The sequence below is a fragment of the Grammomys surdaster genome, unplaced genomic scaffold (assembly GCF_004785775.1).
Source record: "Grammomys surdaster isolate TR1022 unplaced genomic scaffold, NIH_TR_1.0 214, whole genome shotgun sequence".
NCBI lineage: Eukaryota > Metazoa > Chordata > Mammalia > Rodentia > Muridae > Grammomys > Grammomys surdaster.
Genome location: NW_021604659.1, coordinates 3,546,674 through 3,570,231, shown reverse-complemented (window position 1 = coordinate 3,570,231; position 23,558 = coordinate 3,546,674). Strand labels below are relative to the sequence as shown.

The 23,558-nt window shown below is 43.2% G+C and overlaps 1 protein-coding gene across 1 annotated transcript; it reads right to left on the bottom strand.

The window, feature by feature from the left end:
* Nucleotides 1-2,557: 2,557 nt before the first annotated feature.
* Oat (ornithine aminotransferase) lies at nt 2,558-22,064 on the bottom strand. The gene is made up of 10 exons (XM_028772548.1): nt 21,965-22,064; nt 15,707-15,939; nt 12,965-13,189; nt 12,648-12,743; nt 9,683-9,810; nt 7,901-8,023; nt 7,093-7,221; nt 6,094-6,207; nt 4,986-5,130; nt 2,558-3,452 (listed from the first exon to the last, which is right to left on the bottom strand). Exons 2-10 carry the CDS (start codon nt 15,903-15,905, stop codon nt 3,292-3,294), a joined length of 1,320 nt encoding a protein of 439 aa, XP_028628381.1. The 5' UTR covers nt 15,906-15,939; nt 21,965-22,064; the 3' UTR covers nt 2,558-3,291.
* Nucleotides 22,065-23,558: the final 1,494 nt, after the last annotated feature.

Here is a 23,558-nt window from a genome sequence, read left to right as displayed (position 1 = left end):
TGGAGGCCAGCCTGATGTACAGAGTAAGTTCCAGACCCAATGTCATAAAACAACAATAACAAACAGAAAGCTGTGCTCTCTCGGCTCCCTGCTCTGGCTGCCAGGCTGCTTCTCTTCTCTAATGATGGCTCTTATTTCTTTTGGAACTGTAAGCCAAAATAAACTTTCTTGGTTCTTGGTCATGGTTTTTTATCATAGCTACAGGTAGCTACTTAGTCCTCAGTGAGGGGGTAAAGAGGTAATGGGGTCTAAGGAATATCCAACCTAGCTAACTAGATGTTAGCAGGCTTGAGGGTTATTGGGAATGGACCCTTCCATAGTCAGCAGCTTTGTAAGACCAAAAGGTGATGAAACTGAAGGATTCTGGTTAAAACTCAAAAGATCTGAATTATATCAACTTGTGAGTGGAGACACAACATTCTGAACTACCAAGAAGGTCATAAGATTTCTGTGTGACCAGAGACTGTCTGGTAAAGAACAGGACATACCGTTTCCCTTTCCTAAGAAAGCTCTAAATGCTCCTGCCAATCACCTAGACAGGAAAATGGGCCCTCAGGAAAAGCTGTCTCCCCTGCAGACTTTAGACATAGTATGCAGCCTACCTATGCAGATTGGAAGGTCAGTCAGTACTATTTATGTAATATGCACAAAAGCCTGGGCCTCAGTCCCCAGAACTGCATTCAGAGGTAGAGACAGAAGGGTCAGATGCCCAAGATCATTCTCGTGTACACAGCAAGTCTGAAGCCAACCTGGGCTACATGAGACTGTTTTATCTAATAAATTTTTAAAATATAGATCATTACAATGGATTTTTCCCAACCTTGCCCACTCACTCTTAAGACTTCTTTCCTCTATACTAAACTATCTTCTACACTAAGCTTTTGTGTCTCCTCCAAATTCTTTCAACACAAATCACAGGACCAGGAATGATCTGCCAGCCTGGTTGTAAGGCCTGGACCACCCCTCCCCTTCACAGTGCAGCCAGCCCTATCCCTCCCCCACATCTCTCCCTTATCTGAGTTACCTTTGCATTATCTGGATTTTCTATCATTTCCTGCAATTACAGGAGAGGGGAATCTAGTGACTCACCAACTACAACTCTCTCCAGACTGTGGGAAGTGCAGTTTTGAGGCCGCATCTGTGAAGATCCACTGACTAGCCTTGGCTGCTGTGATAACGAGAGATCTGGATGTTAAAGACAAAAAACTGAAGCTGCCTTTGGTCTCTGTAGCAGCCCTCTTGCTCCAATGCCTGCATCTACCCAGCATCCCCTTGACAACTAGATGCAGCTTATGATATGGATTGTTAAGTCTGACAGCCCTCTAGTCTCCACTAAGGCTAAGGCTAGGAATGTCATATCTGAACTCCGTAAGCAATCCCAAGCACCCTACCTGATGTCCTGTCTGTATATTTTATGAGCATGTTTTTTACTTTGTTTGGACTATAAAAGTGTGTGTAACCTCTTCCACAGTGGCACATGTCATCTAGCCTTTATTTATCACTCTCCCAAAAGGTAGGTCCCACTCATTCTCCTCATGAGAAACATTAGGCTTTAAGTTTTGATGGGCCAAACCACTAAGCAACTTCCTTCCTTAGGACTCGGTAGTAGCTTGCTCACCACTGCAGAACTGGCTGCCCAGGACATACTGGTGGCAACAGTAATTTAAGCATGATGGCTGACTGACTTCTCCAGGACTCAGCCCAGCACGTTTTCTATGGCCTGCTTCCTTTTCAACAATGCCAGGGCCCATCAGACCAAGGCCTGGTTTGCCTGGAATCCAAAGCTTTCCACTTTCCCGAGCCTCCTACATACAACCATGCTTTCTTCTCTTCTATCTCAAGACAATGATGGCCTTCCAGGAAATTTGGCCAGGAGATTCACTTGCCAAGTCCACCTAGTCTTCAGGACTCTTCTGAAGAATCTCTTACTGCATGATCACAGCATCTCAGAGAGCAGCTGCAGGAAATGCAGAATCACACACTCACACATAGGGTTCTGTCAGGTACTATTGAACTTAGCTTTTTTTTAAATGTGTGTGTCATGTGTGCAGGCGCTGAGAAAAGCTGGAGAGCATCAGATCCCCCTGGAGCTGGAGAAATAAGTGGTTATAAACCACCCAGTGCAGGTGCTGGGATTTGAACTTGGGTCCTTTTGGAAGAGCAGCAAGCTCTCTTAACCACTAAGTCATCTCTCCAGCCGCAGCCACTACTGAACTTAAAAGTGCATCCCCTTTGCAGAGGCAAGGTGGCACATGCCTGATGTCCCAGCTACTTGGGAAGCTGAGACTGAAACAGGAGGATTGCTTGAGTCCAGGAGTTCTGGGCTGTAGTACTCTATGTTAATCAGGTGACCACAATAAGTTCAGCATCTATATGGTGACCTCCTCAGGAATAGGGTCTCCCAGGTGGCCTAAGGAGGGGTGAATTGATCCAGGTCAGAAAGTTCATCCTCTTTGAAAAACAAGCACCTTATACGAAGTTACTACACAAAACACACTAGAGAAAAATGAAACAAAATTTAAATATAAATAAATAAGTAAACAATCTCACATCATTGTACAGATAGGAACTGGTCATAGCTTTATTTGGAATAAAAAGCCTGAAACACACTCCGTGATCTCAATATGAAACACCAGTCATAAGGGTGAAATAATACACTGATTATTACCAAAATGGAAATACAAAATACTCTGTTGGAATAAAAAAAAATTAAGCTTTATTCAAAGAAATTCTGAAAATAAATGTTTTACAAATTGCAATCAAGCAATTTAAGCAAGTATAATTTAGTAAAGAATTCTCAGACTCTATATAATACCTTCTGGTGTTGGCCAATGCAAAGTTTACTTTAAACTAGTATTTTACATATGCTTAACCTTCAGTCATCTTAACACTCATTGATTATAACGATTCCACTCCACAAGGTTAAGCTAGTTTCTTATGTAGTATCTTAGAAATAACTTTCAAATACAAAACATTCACACCAGCACGAAAATTGTAAAAACGCACATAAATGACTGCAGGACTCAAGTTGCAGGCTGTACGCAGGTGGATCTGTTTCTCCTTAGAAAGTTCCCACACAGTCAAACCTCAACAAAGAGATGCCTCTCCCTCTCACTCTTCTGTCACACAGCCACCTGCAGGTTCCTAGGTGTCACTCTACTATGCATCAACGGCAATATATAATATATATTCAAAAAATGTCTTTTAGGAGTCAGAGAAGCCAAATCTGCCCATTGCAAGCGGAGTTTCCCATGAGCCTTGTCTGAAGCTGGCTCCCCGGAGTTCCTACTCTCAGAAGGACAAGATGGTCTTATTGATGATCTCCACTGACTCCCGGATCTCATCCTCCTTGATCACAAGGGGAGGGGCAAGCCTGATGATATCGCCGTGGGTTGGCTTGGCCAGAAGCCCGTTATCTCGAAGTCGCAGGCACACCTTCCAAGCATCACAATCTACAAGGAAAATGGTCACAATGTACACCCAGAGACTAACGTATAAACACAGACAGTGCAGCCTCACCAGGGAGTGCCCCCAGTGTCAGGGAAAGAAGCTCTAAGTCACTGCTGTACTCAAGAGGCTGCCTTACTGACTTCTTTGTAAGCGCATTCACTAGGTCTGAATGACATGTTTAGACTGTTACAGGTAGAATATTCTTGTCTGCAGGGCTTGGGTCCAGAGAGGCTCCTTCGAGACACAAGAATGTTGGCATATACAGAAGGAAAGGATGTATTTCAGAAAAGGGGCCTATGTAAACATGAAACTCATTGGTATTTCACACTGGGACAGCCCAAAGGTAATCTCACACAAGAATCTTAGAGCATCTACATTTTGGTTATGGCCTGACCCCTGGGGCCAACAAAGGGATTTTCCTCTGGTGTGAGGGTGTAAGTTAAAACCTTTCAGGTTTGGGAATGCTTCTACTTCTCAGATTAGGGATGCCTAGCACAAAACTGTGGGGAACTGATGTGAAAGAACTTGGGTAGGAGACACAACATGAACCCTGCACGCTACTGAGATGGACACGCCTCCTGAGCTTGCACAACACTAAAGCATCACTACCTTACTGGCTGGTTTGTGTGTCAACTTGACACACGTTGGAGTTACCACAGAGAAAGGAGCTTCAGTTGAGAAAATGCCTCCATGAGATCCAGCTGTAAGGCATTTTCTCAATTAGTGACCATGGGGAGAGGGCCCAGCCCATTGTGGGTGGTGCCATCCCTGGGCTGGTAGTCTTGGGTTCTATAAGGAAGCAAGCCAGTAAGTAACATCCCTCCTTGGCCTCTGCATCAGCTCCTGCTTCCTGACCTGCATGAGTTCCAGTCCTGACTTCCTTTGGTGATCAACAGTAATGTGGAAGTGTAAGCTGAATAAACCCTTTCCTCCTCAACTTGCTTCTTAGTCATATTTGTGCAGGAATAGAAACCCTGGCTAAAACAACCACCCAGCAGCAGTTCTCAACCAGGGAGTACTGCCTGAGTCCAACCAGTCAGTCAGATACCTGTGGTTCCTTTCTCAAAGTTCCTCTGTTCTAATCACTGCTTTAAAAGGAAGGGCTAACCCAAGAAAACCCAGCAGGGTGCCCAGGAGGGTGATGAGTGATGTCAGGCACACAATGAAGCCTCAAGCCTCCATTCCTTATTATCAACATCAAAGTCATTCCTTTTATCCCTACTGCTGCTTTTACGACCTCTGCAGGATGTACAAAGTCTTCAAGTGAGGGGAAAAGATTAACCGAAAATAGCCAGAAAGTGCAAAGAGCTGCCTAACTAACAGAGGCAGAAAATAAAAGTGTCTGCAAAGAATAAACACTTGGTCAGATGAGTTAAACCTGCCTTCCTGCTGGAAAGATCTATACTTAAGATAACATTAATACAATCAGGTCAGACTTGGCCTCAATGGCTTAGCCAACTATCTAATCAAGTGTTAGAGGACCGCCCTAACCAGTCTTTGAAAGGGCTCTCCACACAATGTGCCGTGGACGGTACCTTTGGTTTCTCTGATGACGATGGCATTTAGCAGCCCTTTCCCTCTCACTGCAGTCACGACGTCAGAAGGCAGCTTCATGAGCTCCTTTCTCAAGATGGTGCCCATCTTGTCTGCGTTTTCAGCAAGATTTTCTTCTTCTAAAACCTGTTTTTTTTTTTTAAAAAAAAAAATTATACCAGTGAGTATCCAACCTTACCCATGTAAGGTTGCACACAAAATGCCTGTGTGATGAGACAGAGACCCGAGTGATGTCATCTGCACGTGCTTCTCATTTTCAGGGCCTGTATTAATTTCTAACTAAACAGATACAACCTCAGAGCTTGCTTTAGTCACAAATCCACTGTCAGTCAGTCTTCATGGCAAAATAAAGATTAAAATTCGCTTAATGCAACTTATAATACACTGTTATTACCTGAATGGACTGAGTATAATTTAGCTTTAAGCTGTAACTGAATTGCCTTTTTCCTCCCCCTAACATATTACAGTACCTTACATCTACTTCCTGGACTGGTTTCAAACTTGTGATTGTCTGCTTTTCAGCTTCCCTAGTGCTGGGATTACAGGTATGTACCACCATTCCTGATGTCATTTCTATCTATGCAGTTCTCAGGAATCAAACCCAGAGCCTTACTCTTTCTCTGAACCAAGCCCACCAACCCTCAGATCCACCATCTGAAAAAACAACAGAGAAGAAGAGTTTGTGGCCACTTGTACTCCTAACACTTGGGCAGCTAAGGCAGGAGGATTTGCAGCTGTCTAGCTTGGGCTACATGGTAAATTCTAGGCCAGTATGAACTATAATGAAACCTTGACTCAGATATAACAAGCAGACAAACATGGAAAAAAACCAAATCTTGTCGTTAAACCAAAGGGGCATAGTAAGTAGTCAGCAGCCTGGTGACAGACTACGAACTCAAGAAGCCCAGGAGTCCAGTCTACTGGGCAAAAGTTACCTTACTAGTTGAGAATGCCTCGCCCCGAAAACCTCCTGTACTTCATGTTCTCTAGCACTTGGCAAACTTATTAAACTTATTATGCCAGGACTTAAATTAAAAATAACTTCAACACTACTTAAAGTAGCTATCATTCAGCCATATCCGTTTTCACCTCAAGAGCTGCAATGGCTATTCGGCAGCCTAGTGGGTTTCCGCCGTACGTGGAGCCATGCTCGCCTGGTTTAATGGTCAGCATTATCTCATCATCACACAGCACTGCAGACACCTGAAAGACAGAGGCCATCGTGTTGCTCCTCATATTCTCAGCACACCAGGGACCCAGATACTTCTATAATGCTGATATTAAATCTCTGTAAGGCTACAACCCGAAGGTTACATCTGTCTCCTGACTCTCAATCGTAACCCAAGACAAAGCATTACGAATGCAGTAAACACACTTCAGTGGCACAAAACAACACAGTACACACATTTAGAACTATAAGAAAAAAATGTTTTCATTATTACTTTGTGTGCATGAGGTGTTCTGTGTGCATGTATGTCTATGCACCACTTGTTTGCAGTGCCTATGCAAGCCAGAAAAAGGTGTTGGATTTCCTGGAACTGGAGGTACAGATGGCTGTGAGCTGCTATGTGAGAGCTGGAAACTGAGCCCAGGTTCTCTGGAAGAGCAGCCAGTGCTCTTAACCAGTTAGCCATCTCTCCAGCCCAAGCAAAGCTGTTCTGCAATGAGATTTCAGTCCTTTCCAAAACACTCTGCTTAGAAAACAAACTTGGCCATTGCCTGCAAGAAGAGGGCTTTCTTCAAAGCCCCTTTATCCCACATCAATGACTAGCTCTGGATGCAAACCCCCCAAAAAGAACAAAATGTCCCCATCTTTATGTTCCTTGTACAAGGTTTTGAACAACGTGTGATGCTAGCTTCTGAAAAGTGGGAGTAGGAATTTCTGAGGAGAAATGTTTCTGTCTAAATCAAATGCCGCAGTGGATCCCAAGGCTCCACTTGACCAACACTAACCCAGTGGATCACCCAAGGGCTATCTAAAGTGTTCCAGGTGGCTTACATCACACATGGCCTAATCAAACCACCTAAAAGGCATCCCAGTCACAGTCAGCAGAGGAGGAAACAGAAATACAGGGGTATTGAACTTACGGGATATAAGCCGCCAGAAAGAGCCTTCCCAAGAAGAACTATGTCAGGTCTGACATTCTCATGATCCACAGCTAGCCATCTACCAGTTCTGGCCAACCCTGTTTGTATTTCATCAGCAATGAAGAGGACCTGGGAGAGACAACACGTAGCAGCACAGCTGTCATCCTCACGTATCGATGAAACAAAGACCGTTATTATTTCAGTCTTCCCACTAAGAGTCATTCTGACACACCCTGAGATCTAGGAAAATGTTTTCAGTACCAGCACAATTCAACGGTATCCTGTGAAACTGTTCCTGTATCAGGCCAGCTCCTCCAAGGGGCCCATGTGGCACTGTTCTGCATGGCAGAATGGCATGTTTTCAAACATAAAGAGTCTGCAGAGCTTCAATAGCTTTTTTTTTTAATTACACGCTAAGAACAAATTCACATAATTAACACTTATACAATAATCAAATAGTTTCTGGACTTCTCAATAGTGAGCAAAATGTACTGTCAGCTTTGGTGGAAAAGAGAGGAGAAGAGCTGTAAGGTCTAGAGCAAAGGGACACAAGACAGGCTTGAGAGGGATCAAAAGAGTGACAGGCTCCTGGAGGAGAGGAGGGAATCACAGGAAGAGCCTGAGGGCTGCAACCTCAGCAGCCCATGGGACAGAATCTCTCTAGTGTTCTAGACACTGAAAAGTTAGCTTCCACAGAGGGTGCTAAGCGTCAGTATTCCTCAAGTCTTGGAACTCATCATTTAGCCTGTGAGCAGAGTCCAAACAAGTGCAGAGGAGTCTGGCCTCACTGCACAGTGAGTGGGACAACCTGGTGCCTGGTGCAAAGCTCCCGAACTCCCGTCAGGTATCCTGGATCTGGAACAACGACACCTGCTTCACCCTGGATGGGCTCCACCATGAAAGCAGCAACATTTGGATCTTGAAGAGCACGCTACAAAAGAAACAGAAGGGAGTCTGTTCTACTTTGTTTGGCAACTGAAAGCAAATACTTCCTGTTAAGAATTAATTATGAGAGATGGCTTAGCATTTGGAATACTTGGTGCTTTTCTGGAGGATCTGGGTTTGACTCCCAGGACCTATATGATGCACATGCAGGCAAAACACTCAAAGTAAACAAATAAATCTTAAAAAACAACTGGGGCGGGGGGCGAGGGGGATGATGAAGATGAAGCCAGGCATCGACTCTAGCACGCTGAGTTTACAGGCACATACAATTATTATAAGTAAAATCTAAGTCAGGAGTGAGAGACAGCTCAGCAGCTAAGGGCACTGGCTGCTCTTGCAGAGGTCCCAGGTCCCATTCTCAGCACCCACACTAGGGTTCACAATTGCTATTAAGTGCAGTTCCAGAGGATCCAGTGCCCTTTCTGGCCTCTGTCACCACTACATGCACATGGCACATCTACATGCAAGCAAACACTCATACCATTAAAACAAACAAACAAACAAACAAAAAGTGGCCTGTTAAAGCCAACCTATAACTTTTTTGTTTGTACAAAAATACTCAGCTTGGAGACGGGATCTACCTCAGAGGTAAAGCAATTGCCTAGAATCTACAAGGCCTTGGGTTCTTTCCCTAGCACCACAAATAAAAGTACTACAATTTACAAGTCTAAAAACCTGTTTATCTCGGCCAGGAGTGACGGTACATATCTTTAATCGCAACACTTGGGAGGCAGAGCCAGGCAGATCTCTATGAGTTCAAGGCTAGCCCGGTATACATGTTGTGTTTCAGGCCAGTCAAGGCTTCAAAGTGAGAAGAAAAAAAGAAAAGGCAGGAAAGCAGGAAGGCAGGAAGGCAGGAAGGCAGAAAGGCAGGAAAAAGGAAGGAAGGAAGGAAGGAAGGAAGGAAGGAAGGAAGGAAGGAAGGAAAAGATAGAGAAAATATACTATCTCAAAAGACAGAGAAATAGAGAAGGGGGGAAGAGGGAGAGAGAGAGAGAGAGAGAGAGAGAGAGAGAGAGAGAGAGAGAGAGAGATTATCTAGTAATTAGTGGGTAATACTCCAGTAGTTATAATCTAAACTAGTGAGCTAGCCTAAGTACTAGGTGACAAAAGCACATTTCCCTGTGTTGTAAACTAACCTCCCAGTGCTGAGAATACAACTGACTTCAGCCTAACTTAAGAATGTTCACAGACTCATATAATTTTGTTCATTTTGAAGTGTTAAGGTCAAGCCCAGGACCTCTTACATGCTGTTCTACCACTGAGCAATGGTCTCTGTATTTCTGGTTTGGTTTGGTTTGGTTTTTTGGCTGGCTGGCTGGTTTGGTTTGGGGTCTGTTTGTTTGTTTACTGTGCCTGAGTGTCTGTCTACTATGTCAGCATGTATATGCACCACAAGCATGTCTGTTGCCCAAGTGGCCAGTGTTAGGTCCACTAAACTGACATTACAGAAAGTTGTAAGCTGCCACATAGGTGCAAGGAACTGAACAGAGTTCTCTGCAATAGCAGTATGTGATTTTACCCACTGAGATATCTCTCCAATCCCCTCATTAATGTATTTTTAATTCAATATTCAACAGGTAATAATTAATTCAAAATCATTTCCAGTTGCTATGAGCCAAGTGCCATAACCACCCTGATGTACCTCCAGTGCAGGTAGATCATTATATGGGATGGTTTCAAAGCCTGGCATGAAGGGTCCAAAACCATCATAACTGGTCGGATCTGTGGAACTGGAGATTGCAGACAATGTTCGACCCCAAAAGTTTCCAACTAAAAGGAAAGACAAACAATGATTATCCCAAAGAAACCCACAAGTAATACCCTACAAACATCTTGGGAAGCCTAACTAAAAAGACAAATCTCCACAGTACTTTCCTCAGACCCATTCCAACTGAAACCCTACAACTGAAGCATTCAAAGCAAGATTCCTAGACAGCGAAGGTACACTTACAATAGGAAAGTGAGAAAAAGTATCCAGCATAGAGATTAGCAGTTCCCTTCTGATAACCCAATACTGCAAGCTACCTACTCAACAGAATACATTTCCAAATTCACTTACAGATAAGATGCTCAGACAATCCAAATACTTTCCATGTTGCCTCCCTTGACATTATAATCCTCTACAACACTAAATGAAAGACAACTGCCTTTCCCCAGGATCACATTTTTTTCTATTAATAAATGTGGCCAGGAGTCACAGGAGGTCAAGAAGTACTCCAGGACAAGAGGTAGACAGGTAATTAGCCTGTGAGCTGTGTCCTCAGAGCTTCAACTCTAATAGAAAGCAAACATCCTAACATCAGCCTGCAAAACAAACAACTACATCACTGCAGATAGGGTTAAACTCAGCCATCAACACTATAGTAGAGAAAACAGGAACTCATCACACTAAGGATGTCAACACCACCTACGTCAGCAGCAACTCAATTACTCTTGCAGAAGCCCCTGTCATCGAGTTAGACTCATGAGTCAACCCATCCTGTTTTCATCCACATGCAAGAGCATATTCTTTAAGGTAACAGGCACTCATGAGACCAGGAGCCAAGCTGTTCCACTCTCTCTAGCCTCGGGGATCCCATCCTGCAGCTCACCCTGCAAGAATATAGTCTTTCACTATCTTTCAGCCTCTGTCAATAGGATGTAAAAATATCTTTACACCCTTCGCTAATATAAAAGAGACTGAACAATCTATAACAGAAATCATGTTTTGTTTATAATATCCAGCCAGGATATCCACAACTAAAATATAAGATTTTAAAATGGTAGCTTATAGGTAGTAACTTACAGTAACATACAGTGACTCCTAATAAAGCCAAGCTTTGCTGCTGGGTTAAGCCGCACCCTTTTCTAAATGTTTCAGAGAAGTGGAACCTTTCCCGATTCTCCTTTTCTGTCTCTGATGCTGGCAAGAGCCTAACTATACTTCCCCTGATATGTTAGGCTTTCTCACGTTCGGTCCAGCCCTCCTGTCTGCTCTACAGGTGTCCACTGAACATGTGGCTGATCTCATGCCAGCTCAACACAAACAACAAGGTTTCCTGTGTTCTTCTATGTCCTCCTCTGGGCAGTTGCAGGATTTACAGCTTGTCTACCCTACGTCCTTGAGCTTTAAAAGCAAAATGGTAAGTTACAGAATCATATCAGCATTTCTTCAGATCATAATCTGTCGCCTCAAGTACCAATTGCTTCTAACCATAACTTTATTATGCTATAGGATTTATAATTTAACTATATGTATTCACCAGACAAAACAAGAATGGATTCTGACCACAAAACCAATACATACTATTTTTAACTAAAATCAAAACTTTAAAATCAGACCCTACCATTTGAATACCCCACAAAAATTCTCAAAGTCAGATTACATCATCCTAATAAACTATACAGCTCCTTAACAAGAACTCAAAAGTATTCCTTCTCAACCATTTTCAGAAGTATAACGAGGGCAGCTTCAGGCTTCCTGTTCCTGGCAGCTTCTAAGAACACAGTGCAAGGGCACATTCAATATCAGGACTAAAACCCTGGCCACAAGCCAAGCATGGTGGCACAGACCTTTAGTCCCAGCACTGGAGAGGCGGTAGCAGGCAGATCTCTGTGAGTTTGAGGCCAGTCTGCTCTGCATAGTGAGTTCCTGGAAAGCCAAGGCTACACAATAAAACCCTGTCTCAAAAAGCAACAAAAAATGTTGGCCACAAATATTCAATGATAGAATGCTTATATAGGAAACATAAAGCCTTCAAAACTTAGCACAAAAAAATAGTTAAATAAAACAAAGCAAACAAAAATGTAATGAGAAAACAGATATGAAGAAAATCTGGTAAAATGTGAAATTAAATCAAATAGCCACTTACTTTAAGAAGGGAGAGTTAAGGAGTCAAGAAAGAAAAATGTCAAGCTAGGGATATGGCTAGAGTGTACTATACTGGCATCCATCAGACTTAGATTCATTCCACAGCATCACAAAAGGAAACTCTCGTTCATGAAAAAATAACTTAGACATCTAAAAGGAAGTCCCTCATTAGCCTGTTACGGTTAAAATTTAATAACGGCAACACCTAGTCTGGCTTGTACTTAAGTGGCCGCCATTTTCGCAACTAGGCAAGGCCTGAGGCCATGAGCCAGGCCCTGCCACCCATGAGACGCCAGCATGGGAGATGGCTCTGCCAATCTACCTCGATGTCTTTAAAATGCTTGGCTGAGCCCAGACCATCCCGCCATCCACGCGGTACCCGGTAGAAATGAGACTCTAATGCTTAATTATTATCCAAAGGCTTTATACATTCAGAAATGCTCAATTAACAATTTGCCCACACAATAGAGGCTTTACCCAATACCAAACCTAGATTTTACAAGTACCTTAGACTGCTGGAGACACGCACACATCTGCCACTATCCTCTCCTCCGCTTCTCCCCTTCCTCCCAGCTCCTCCTCGTCTTTCTCCTCCCGACTCCTCACTCCACCTGCCTGTCATATAGCCCAGTCACCAGTCACCGAGCTTTATATATAGTGGGAAGATATCCCACTACATTAGCCTTTATAAAACATTCCGTAAATAATGTCTCATGTAAATGATACCGCTTATACTGTAACAATTAAATTCACATACCAGCAAAAACTATCTTTGCTTTGTACTTCTGGATGCCTTTCACGGTGTAGCCCCAACGACGAGCAAGCTTACATGCAGTCTCTCCAGCCTCCACTCCTATTGTAAGGAAAATACTCAGGTTTGACTAATGTAAATTACCAAAAAAAATAAGCTTAGCATGTGATACAGAACTTAATCCCAGTTATTTGACGCACTAAGGTGGGAAGAGTGTAAATTCAGGGCCAGCCTGGGTGAAATGGTAACAGACGCTCAATAAATACAAATAAAAAAACAAATGACTGATTGTTGGGAACTTAACAAAAACGGGAATGCGTTACCTGTATTCATAGGAAGAACTTTGTTGTAGTTGAAAAGCTTGGTAATGTACTCCTCATATTCACCAAGGACATTGTTATAGAAAGCCCGAGATGTCAAAGTCAGCTTGTCCACCTGACTCTTCATGGCATCTATGATCTTTGGGTGGCAGTGTCCTTGGCTGACAGCACCATAAGCACTCAGGAAGTCAAAGTACTGCCTGCCTTCCACATCCCACATATAAATGCCTAAAATAGAGGGAAAGAAAAGACTGAGAGTTTCTGTATGCCACAAGACCCCAAAATGAAGACTGACTTCTTCAGCCCTCTAAACACTGATACATGATACTCAGCTTATCCCTATGCTTAAAACAGTTTAGTGCAAGCCTGCTGACTTTGATTTAGAAATATTAAAGCTATATTTTATCTGACTAACTCTTACATGTACATTTAACAGAACAGTATAAAAAGACCGTAATTGTGTCATAAATTTGGGGGAGGGGGCGGTTAGTGGTGAATAAGCACATAGACATATTCTCAATAGTGAAAGTGCAAATCCACCACGAAGCTCCACAGCTTCCATCCCAAGCAGCTGGTCTAACAGGAAGACGTTTACTGAAAAACATAAGCTTCAGTTCTGGCTATTTTCAGTGTGTGATGTTATTTTTATTTAGTTTTCTATACTAAGTTTATTTAAAAAGAAAGAGAGAAAGGGAGAGGGAGAGAAAGAGAGAGAGAGAAAGAGAGAGAGAGAGAGAGAGAGAGAGAGAGAGAGAGAGAGAGAGAGAGAAGTAGGTTGTAATCTCTTTACCAATTTTAGTCTCAGGAGCCAAAACTTTGAATTTACAAAGAAATTACAAAACAGACAAAACTCTTGTATAGTATCTACAACCAAACATAGAACAGGAGCATTTATAAACCATATACCTGATCAGGACTCAGTATCCAGAACACAATGATAAACAACAATAAAAGCCACTAGACATGGTGGCACACACCTGTAATCCCACCACTGAGGGGACAGAGGCAGGAGGATCAGGAGCTCAAAGGCAGCTTGGGTTAAGCAAGTCTCTGTTTTTAAAAATGGGCAAATAACTTACTAGCATTTTCTTCAGAGACACACAGATGCTAATATGAACATGTAAAGATGTACAACCCATCACCAGCCATTAGAAGCGTGCAAATCAAAACAAATCAAATCAAACAAATCAAAACAAGGAGCTACTATTTCATACTAGCATACTTATAAGTTTTAAAAGAAAAATCAATGGGGCAAAGATAAACCATCTGGAACTCGCATGCATCACTAGTGGACATGCAAAATGGTGCGGCTGGGTGTGAACACCGGCAATCCCTGCACTTGGCAGCTTGTGTTGGATGAATGCAAGGTTAAGAACAGCCTGACTTACACAGTAAGAGTCTGTCTCTCTACCAATACCAAGAATCAAACAAAAACAGTACAGCTGATCCAGAAAACCTTAGTAAGCCTGGCTGGGGCGATGGCTCAGTGGGTAAGAGCTCTTAATTTGTAGACATGGCATGAGGAGCTGAGTTTGAGTCCCCATATCCCACATTTTAAAAAAGCTGGGCATGGCCACACATTCCTATTACCCTAGCGTTACGTGCAGAAACAGGCAGATAGATACCAGGAGTTCACTGTCCAGCCAGCCTAGCCAAAATGGTGTGCTTCATGTTTACAAGAAACAGGGTCTCAAAGGTATAAAGCAGAACCTGATAAAGTGAGACACCTGACTTCTTCTTGTGCTTCTGCTCAGGCACAGGCAATACACACACACACACACACACACACAGAGAGAGAGAGAGAGAGAGAGAGAGAGAGAGAGAGAGAGAGAGAGAGGTTTTTTTGTTTTGTTTTAAAGGTTGGCAGTTCCTCTAACAATCTAATCAGAGTTACCACATGACCCAGCAATTCCACTCCAGAGATCAATTCAGGCAGTGCCAAATTTTAAGAAACTCTGGCTTACAGGGCTGAAATACTTCAGCTGGGAAGAATGTTACAATAAAAAAAAAAATGGCCCAATTAAAAGAGAAAAATACTGGCTTGGGGAAGGAGGAGGAAAAACAAGAGGAAGAAGAGGAGAAGAAGGAGAAGAAAGAGAAGAGGTGGGAGAAAGAGAAGGAGGAACAAGAGAAAGAGAAGGAGAAGGAGGAAGAAGACAGGGGATGAGAAAAAGGAGGAGGAAGGAAGAGGAGAGGAAGAAGAGAAAGGGGGAGGGGAAGAAAAGGCCTACTGCTCCTACTGATAAACAGACAGACAACTGAACCAACAAGAAAGAGAGACCTGGTCTAAGGTTCATTTGTAACTAAGGACAAAAGAAAGCTAGATTCCTAACTTCCTGGTTCTGATAATTACCTGTGTATATAAAAGATAAAGTTCCTGTGGGCTCTAAGAGAAGACACACAGAGTATCTAGGAGTCAAGAGCTAGAGAACAGGGTGTACATGGGGCCAGGAGGGACGAAAAGAGCACAACAAAGGAAAGCCTCAGCTATCTGGGGTAAGAGGAAAGACACATTTTAATATCATCATAACTTTTTTATTATTAGAGTTATATCAAAATAAAAACTAATTTTAAAAGATTGTCAGTGATGTCACATTCCTAAGGTGCCTTAGTCACTTAGAAAAGGTCAAAAGAGCCCTATCTGCAATGGACATTCAATGAGGCTTGGACATGAGAAATACAAGACAACTAATCCTGATAACACATTTCAAGCAAATGTGGGGGTGGATTAATCCAAAAACATACCTTTTCCTCTCTCCAGGGCTACAGGTAAGGGATGGTAATTGTGTGCACCATATTTAGATTCCCGTTCAAAAATGTACTCAGAGGATGGTGGGCCTTGCACTGTCTTCTTAGTAGCAACGGACGTGGCAGAGGCGACTGAGGTGTGGACTCCTCGACGCAGAGCAGCGACGGTCTGCAGACTTGCTAGTTTAGAAAGCATGGTGAGTCCTTCAGGAGTGGAAGTGCAGAGAGACCTGTCCCAAGGAAGGAGAAGGTGCTGAAAGTGACAACTTTTCCAGAGTCAACTCGTGTCTGCTCCCTGAGTAACCGCCAAGCTTCCACAGTCAGCATCCAGCTTTATCCTACCAGACGTGCAGGGTTCAGGGCAGATATCAGAGGCAGGGTGCCAAGTCAGCCGCCACAGCTGCCTGCTGGTTGGTCATGAGTCAGGTGGTGGAAAGCAGGGGCTATGAACCATTCTGAACCATTTTTAAAGTCCAGGGTATTCTTTTAACTCTGGGTTCAAGTGACCCTGTGGAGCTAGGACCACAAGTAGAACCATCCTCTCTTAGCCCCGCTCCAGGCCCTCGGGATCCCCACCTCTAGTCTTTATTTTGCATTTTTAATCGTCATGGTATGTAGGTAGTGAAACAAAACCAAATGCCATTTTAACCTAGAAGTGGTAATCCCAGCATTTAGGAGTCAGAGGAAAGATGATCAAGTTCCAGGCTAGCCTGGCCTACATAATAATAAGTTACAGACCAGCCTGGGCTACAAATATCCTCTGTCTCAAAAACAGAAAGAAGGCAGTAGGGGGAGGGGGGGTAGAGAGATGGCTCAGCGGTTAAAAGGATTTGCTACTTTTGCAGTTCATGATATGTCAGCACCCACACAATGGCTCACAACTGTAACTTCAGGGGATCTGGCACCCTCTTCTGACCTCTACAGGAACCAGACACCCACATGGTGCACATATATACATTCAGGCAAAAATGTAGTACACAAAAAATAAAAATACATCTTTAAAAATATATATAGAAACAAGAAAAAGTAGCTTTTGGAAACTGGAAAGAGTTTAGCACCCAAACTACACAAGGTAAAATCTGTCATTTAGCACGGATATCTAAAACGTAAGTCAAACCCAGCATAAACAAAGAGAAAAAGACTTATTTTGCACTTTGTTAAGAGTCTTGAGATCTTACAGTAACAAACACAAATATATAACAAATGACTCAAGGAATCTGTTTTGGTAGGGTGGCTGTTTCTATAGCCCAGCCACCTCCCCTGCCACACACACATTCAAAAAGTATCCAAAAAAGAAAGTCAACTGTTTAAAGGAAAACAAACAATCAGGACCAAGAGAATACCGAAGTATGAACAGCTAAGCAGGACAACCGCAATCCCAAGCACACCGTGTTCACAAGCATTATTTATTTACACTTTCAGGATCAGGCTACTCTTTCAGTGCCAGTCCTAAAACCAGTCCCTAACAGTGCTTCCTCAACTTCTGTGTGCACAGCTCACCATTGAGATCCCAGTAAAACCCTGCAGCAAGTAAGAGCATGTATAGATACCGTGTCTGGAAGCAGAGAAGGAACACATTTTAGGTACATTCTAGACTAGAGGGAAGTTACCAAAGCCAGGCACACTTGGGGTGTCTATATACACAAATAGCTAATTCAAGTTTCAACAGAATTTTCCAACAAGTCAAACCATGCATGATCTTAGCACTCTTGATTGCGCTGCCAAATCAGCCAATCGTGGGACTTGGCTAACTTCTCTTTCAACTTGGCTCTCACTCCACACTAAACATCCAGTGAGGGTCAGGAATTAACAATCACCAATCAGATCCCAGAACTCTTGTCTTGTTTGCCAAAAACTTGCCACTATTCTCCCTTCCCACGGTTCTGACCAGAGTACAGATTTAAAACTCAAGATCTAGAGACTGTCTTGTGGGGTCTAAATGATTTCTAAAATAAAATACACAATTATATACTTCCCTAAGGAAAAGATCTGTTATTTCCACAGTATTTTCCCTCGAACTAACAAAAACAAAGTAAGAATCACTAGACTGGAAATGGCAGCTAACAAAAACGCTTAACTGTACTACAAAGAACCAGTCCCCATCACCACCACGGAGTCTAAGATACCAATGTATCATTTCTTTCTAGGCTCTTTACAATCTACACAGGAGATCCTATTTGAACTACTGAAAACTTAAAATGGTATTACTTTCTGCTTAGCAAATATGCATAAAATGTGCTTTCTCAGATACTCCTTAGCAGATGCACTTGGATACACACAAGCAAAAGAGTCATTCACAAAAACAATAAATAAATAAACAAATCTTTAAAATGAGTATGGACATAGCAAGGCGTTTTAGGACATGTCTAATTAAGAAAACAAAAGAGTATTAGGGAAAACTGTTAAAGAAAGAAAACAAAAAAGTCACTGTGGCTGTATTTAACTATTCTCTACTTTCTACAATGACCACAAATTGTATATATGGTGAGAAACACTGAAAATGAACTTAGCCATGGGTCTGAGTTGTTTGACAGAGTCCAGACAACAAGCAAAGTCAAATAAAAAGAAAGGATCTGGTAAGCTTTGAGAAAACAGTGTGGTGTAGAGAAAAGTGCCGTCAGTGCTCCCAGGATCTGCAGCCTTGGGTCCACCAGGTCACCTGTTTTAAGGAAAGGCTCACACTTTAAAATAAAAACTACTCTTATACTTTCACCACCAAAGTCTACATCTGTGGTTTTCTATTGAAAAGTGTCCTATGGGCAAGAAGACACCAAAAATCTGGCTATTGAAAAAAAATCTTTAAAATGCTTTTAACGGTGTATTTTACAGGTTGCAATAAGACGGCAAGTGACTGCAGACGTGGGTGGGGGGCTGTAATCCCAGCATTGGGGGTAAAGGGCTGGGCTGTGACAGGAGGGTTCCTAGTCCAAGGCTACATTCAGCTGACTCAAAAGAAAATAAAGACTGCAGGGGGAAAGAATCTAAAAAAGATGACCTAAACTCAACTTATCTCAATTTACACAGCACTACCTCCTCAGCTAGAATCTATTCATCTGCTGGGTGCCCTCAATTTCATATAGAATGATGATAATCAGTAGCATAACAGAAGCATCCAAAACATGACTAATATTCTCAAGTTCTCTGGATTATTTTTAAGTTAACTGGGAAAGGCCACAAGTTGCACAGACCATGACATACCAGAACCTGGTACACACATTTCTATTAAAGAGTCTCTGTCTTCAAGTTACCAAGCTTGGTACCGTATGAGAAATATTAGAACAAAATGAAAGAGGGCTGAGGGCTTTCAATAGCCACCAACCATCTTCTCTTTCCCAGGGGCTCGGAAAATGCTAGAAGGATAGTAGAAAATCCAGTGTTTCACAATCCGGATTTAAATTCAGTCTGCGGCTCTGCTCTGCATGAATGTGTCACTCTTTCTGAACTTCGATGAAGTTGGAGCCATTCACGGTATCTTGAGGAGTCCATGTTACAGCCCCGGGTTTAACACAAAGGAGCTATTCATTACACTCTCTCCTGCTCTAAGTTCATTGGAACACTAGCCAAGTTCTACAGCTTAAAGAAACACTGGCAGGGTTCTTCTCCAAACTGCATTATTTTTCACTAAAACAATAAAAATTAAATTCTCGGGGACTAAGGATCAGTTGGTAAGTTCTTACCTAAAATATATGAAGCCCTGGACTCCATCTCCAGCACCAAATAAATTAGAGAAGCAGAGGTGGGAGGATCAGAAGTTCAAGAACACCCTTGGATATACAGGAAGTTAGAGGTGGTCAAGCATGCTGGTATATGCCTTTAATCCCAGCACTCTGGAGGCAGAGTCAGATGGATCTCTAGGAGTCTGAGGCCAACTTGGTCTACATATTGAGTTCTAGCTCAGCCAGGACTATAAAGTGAGACCTTGCCTGAATATTAGAATAAAATAAACAGTAGTCAGACAAGAAAATTACCTACTTAAGAGATTACCATTAACTACTGATTTTCTTCTGTGCATAAGTACTATGCAGATAATCATTTTTTTTCTACCTTCTCCCTTTGAATTTACCATGCAAGTACCTCATAAACACTTTCAGAACACTGCAGATTTTTATCACAAATCCTAACACTTCAGGCACTTGTTTTCAAACAATCCCCACTGTGAACTTAAGCTTGTACAAAAGAAGTAGTCAACCATGTCTCAAAAATCACCTCCCCTGGGTACCCGCCTTCTGCTCGCATTCTCTCATCTGGCTAGTGAAGGGGATCCTTACTGAACACATAACTCCTGAAGGAGGCAAGGTAGCAACCAGACAAGCCAGGTAAAGAGACCACCCATCCTGCATCAAAGTAACTCAGCTCTGAGAGGCTGCCTCTCTCTCCTCCTGTGGAAGCTCATCCTCTCATCAAGGGTTCAAAGTTGAGGCCAGCTTGGTCTACAAAGTGAGTCTGGGACAGCCAGAGCTACCCAGAGAAACCCTGTCTTAAGAAACCAAAGATAGATAGATAGATGGATGGATGGATGGATGGATAGATAGAAAATGATGTGTTGTCAAATGCATTATTTATTATTTATATATACTATTTATCTACTATTTATATTTAGCAGATATAAGGGCCTAAAAATAAAAACTAATGACAGGCCAGGCCAAGCACTTTAAACACATAATGTTTAACTTCAGGCCACCATTGTTCCCTTCCCTATCAGCCCACAGGAATATTTCCACAGTACATTTCCACTAAGGGTTGAATTTGGAAGAATTTGTTTAGTCTGCCTTATTAAATAACACTTTCTTAAATTACTCTAAAAGAATCGTCAGTGTAAAGTCATCCAAAAGCCATTGAAAATATTCAGTTTGAGAAGTAAATTTGGTTTGGCTATTGTTAAATATTTACTTTTCTGAAGTAACCATTCACAAATACAGCCCTTTTTTGAAGTTCTGTCAACATAAGCTTTGTTTTATGTAACCAATATTCTGGCTAAAATTCACCTCAAGTGCGTCACAGGCAAACAGCTAAAGCAACACAACTGGAAAAGGATTGGACCAACTACACCTCACCCTCCGCACACCTCCAAATCACTGTCCATTCATTGCTATTTTTAAAAGTATAGAGTTTGGCTCATCCTCAAGAACTCAGCAAAGAGCATAAAAATACATATCCAAATAACCACAATAAAAGTAGACTATGGAAGGTAAATACATGAGACAAGAAAAACATGCCTTTAAAAATATGTACTAATTAAAGTTTTAGGGGCTGGAAAGATGGCTCAGCAGTTAAGATCACCTACTATGCTTGCAGAAGAGCAGAGTTTGGTTCCCAACACCCACATTACATGGCACAGCTATCAAGAACTGCTCCAGGGGTACTGTATCCTTCTGATATCAGATGGCACCTTCATTCACAATCTCACACACACACACAATCAAAGTACAGTTACATAAAATTAATTTACCTACAGACACTCACAAGTCTGATTGAGAAAAAAATTTAGGGTGGAGAAATGGGAGGTTATTCAATCAGCAAAGCCACTTTATTCCAAAATCACTCCTTCTCCCTTAATATATCTTGACACATCTACAAGGTATATGTACTCCCAAGCATGCTGTAGGCCTGGGGCAAGATTTGCTGGCAGCAAGAGCTCCCCACAATTAGGTTGGAATTTACTGAGGTTCAGCATAGCTTGCCAAAGGCCTAAGGAGGGGGTCTTCGTGCAGAGAGCCCTGTGGGCCAATCCCTAGCCACCATCTCATCGTAATGTGCACGTCACTTCCTCAATCTTCTTACTCGGTTTAGGACTGGAGAGAAGTGGGGATTGAGGAGGGATGGGTATGATCTGCCAAGCGATGTAGAAGCTGCCCAAGGAACTCGGACTTGGTCCGTGTCAGCGCCCTCTCCTGGTGAGGAGATCACAAGTTCGCAGCTCTATCCCCAGGATCGGGTCCCCAGAGATCGGATCCCCCACAGCCAAACTGCTCGAGGTGTTCCGCGTCCTCAATGCCGCCTTTTCAAAGCCGAAACCTCTAAGACCCTATCCCCCTAGTAGAGTCCCCCGTGGATGGTGAGCCCAAGCCGTTCCTGGCAGGCGGCAGTGCCACATCTCCGGCCTCTCGTCCCCCGCCCGTCCTCACGCGGAGCCCGCCCCACCCCTGGCCTGCACATTGCCCTAGACCCAGAGATCCCGACGTTGTCCCGGCTGAGACTCCGGAACACCGAGCGGGCCCGAGTCGCTCTGGCCCAGCCCCGGCATGCACGTCGTACCTGACAGCGTCCGCTACGCGACACAGACCGTGTAGTTCAGCCACGAAGACCGATGTGGCAGTCCAGCGCGTCAGGCCGTTTAAGACAACGTGTCTGTCCCGCCCCCACCCATTCTCTCAATTCATTGGCTAGGGCAGAGGGCGGCACACCAATCACAAGAGGTCCACCCTCGCCCCACCCACTCGGCCTTGAGCCTCGGGGCGCCAAGCTCTGCTGCCTTCCTTCCTCAAGTGCGTAGTCTGTTTTTGTGCCTACCGTTCTTGAGCTCTGCACTGAACTTGGAACAGTCTGCTTTCTTTTACAGAAAGGGAAATGGAGGCCCGAAGGAAAGGAGGCCTCTCACTGAGTTTCTCTCGCCGAGGGACCCCCTAAAGTCTTCCCTAAAAGAGTCTCTTGGGAGCATCATCTTATCTTAAATGCTGAAACCACATGACCTTGAACCCTCAGGTACCAAAATGCAAAACAGCTTACTGATGCTTCTAGTATCATCTCTGCAGCTGTAAAACGCTGCCCAGATGTTAGTGACCGTTGTTATTAGTGGTTGGAAATGACAGCTACACAGTACAGACTTGCCTGCACTCCCTCCACTACCCGTGATTAAAACTAAAAATTCAAAAAGGATATTGCAGGATAAACAGAATCAGAAGATGCTTAGGTATCATTTTGTCTATAACAGTCATTATAAATCAGAAAACATGCGGAGAATAGAAGAGTTATCCAATCCTGTGCCAAAAAGCTGCAGACCACAGAGGACCAGTGATTCACTCTCCTACACTGATGCTTCAGGGACAGCCAAAAAGATTTTACACTCCAGTTTGGAATGAATGAACATGTGTGGCTGAGAAAGCACAAGGATGGAGGGACAGACACATCAGGGAGAGCCACTGTCAGTCTAAGTACCCAGGGCTAGATGTGGGGTTTCTAGAACCCCAAAGAGAGAGGAGTTTGAAGAGAGACTACTCGGAGCGAGCTGGGTAAGCCTGTCGTTCCCACTGTTGGGAGCCCCACAAGAACACCACGCAAACAGAAATAACATATATGGCAGAGGATTAATGCAGACTATGCAGGCTCTGTGATTGCCGCTTCAGTCTCTGTGAGCACAGGGTTGTTCTTTATTACAAGGTTTTACAGTTGCTGTAGAACTATTTGCTTGAATCTGTTAGTAGAGTTAAAGACTCAACAGTCCCTGCCATGTGGGCTTTGACCCTATGTGTTTTTAGATCTTAGTCCCTCTAAGCCTTGGAGCTCCCTCTATGCTCCTCATGGACTGAAGCCACTAAGAGGCCAAAAGCCTAAGGAGTCTGTTAAGACAGGTGGTGGTGGTGGTGGTGGTGGTACACACTTTTAATCCCAGTACTCTGGAGGCAGGGGCAGGCGGCTCTCTGTGAGCTCTAGGCCAGCTTGGTCTACAGAGGGAGTTCCAGGACAGCCAGAATTACACAGAGAAACCCTTACTTGGGAAACCAAAATAGAAAAGACAGTTCCCACAGACTAGCCTCCCTAGACACAGAGCAAGATTAGAAAGAGGAGGAAAAGAAAGCAGGATGGGAAAAGGCTGGGGAAATGGTTCAGTAGGTAAACCATTGTTTGAGCA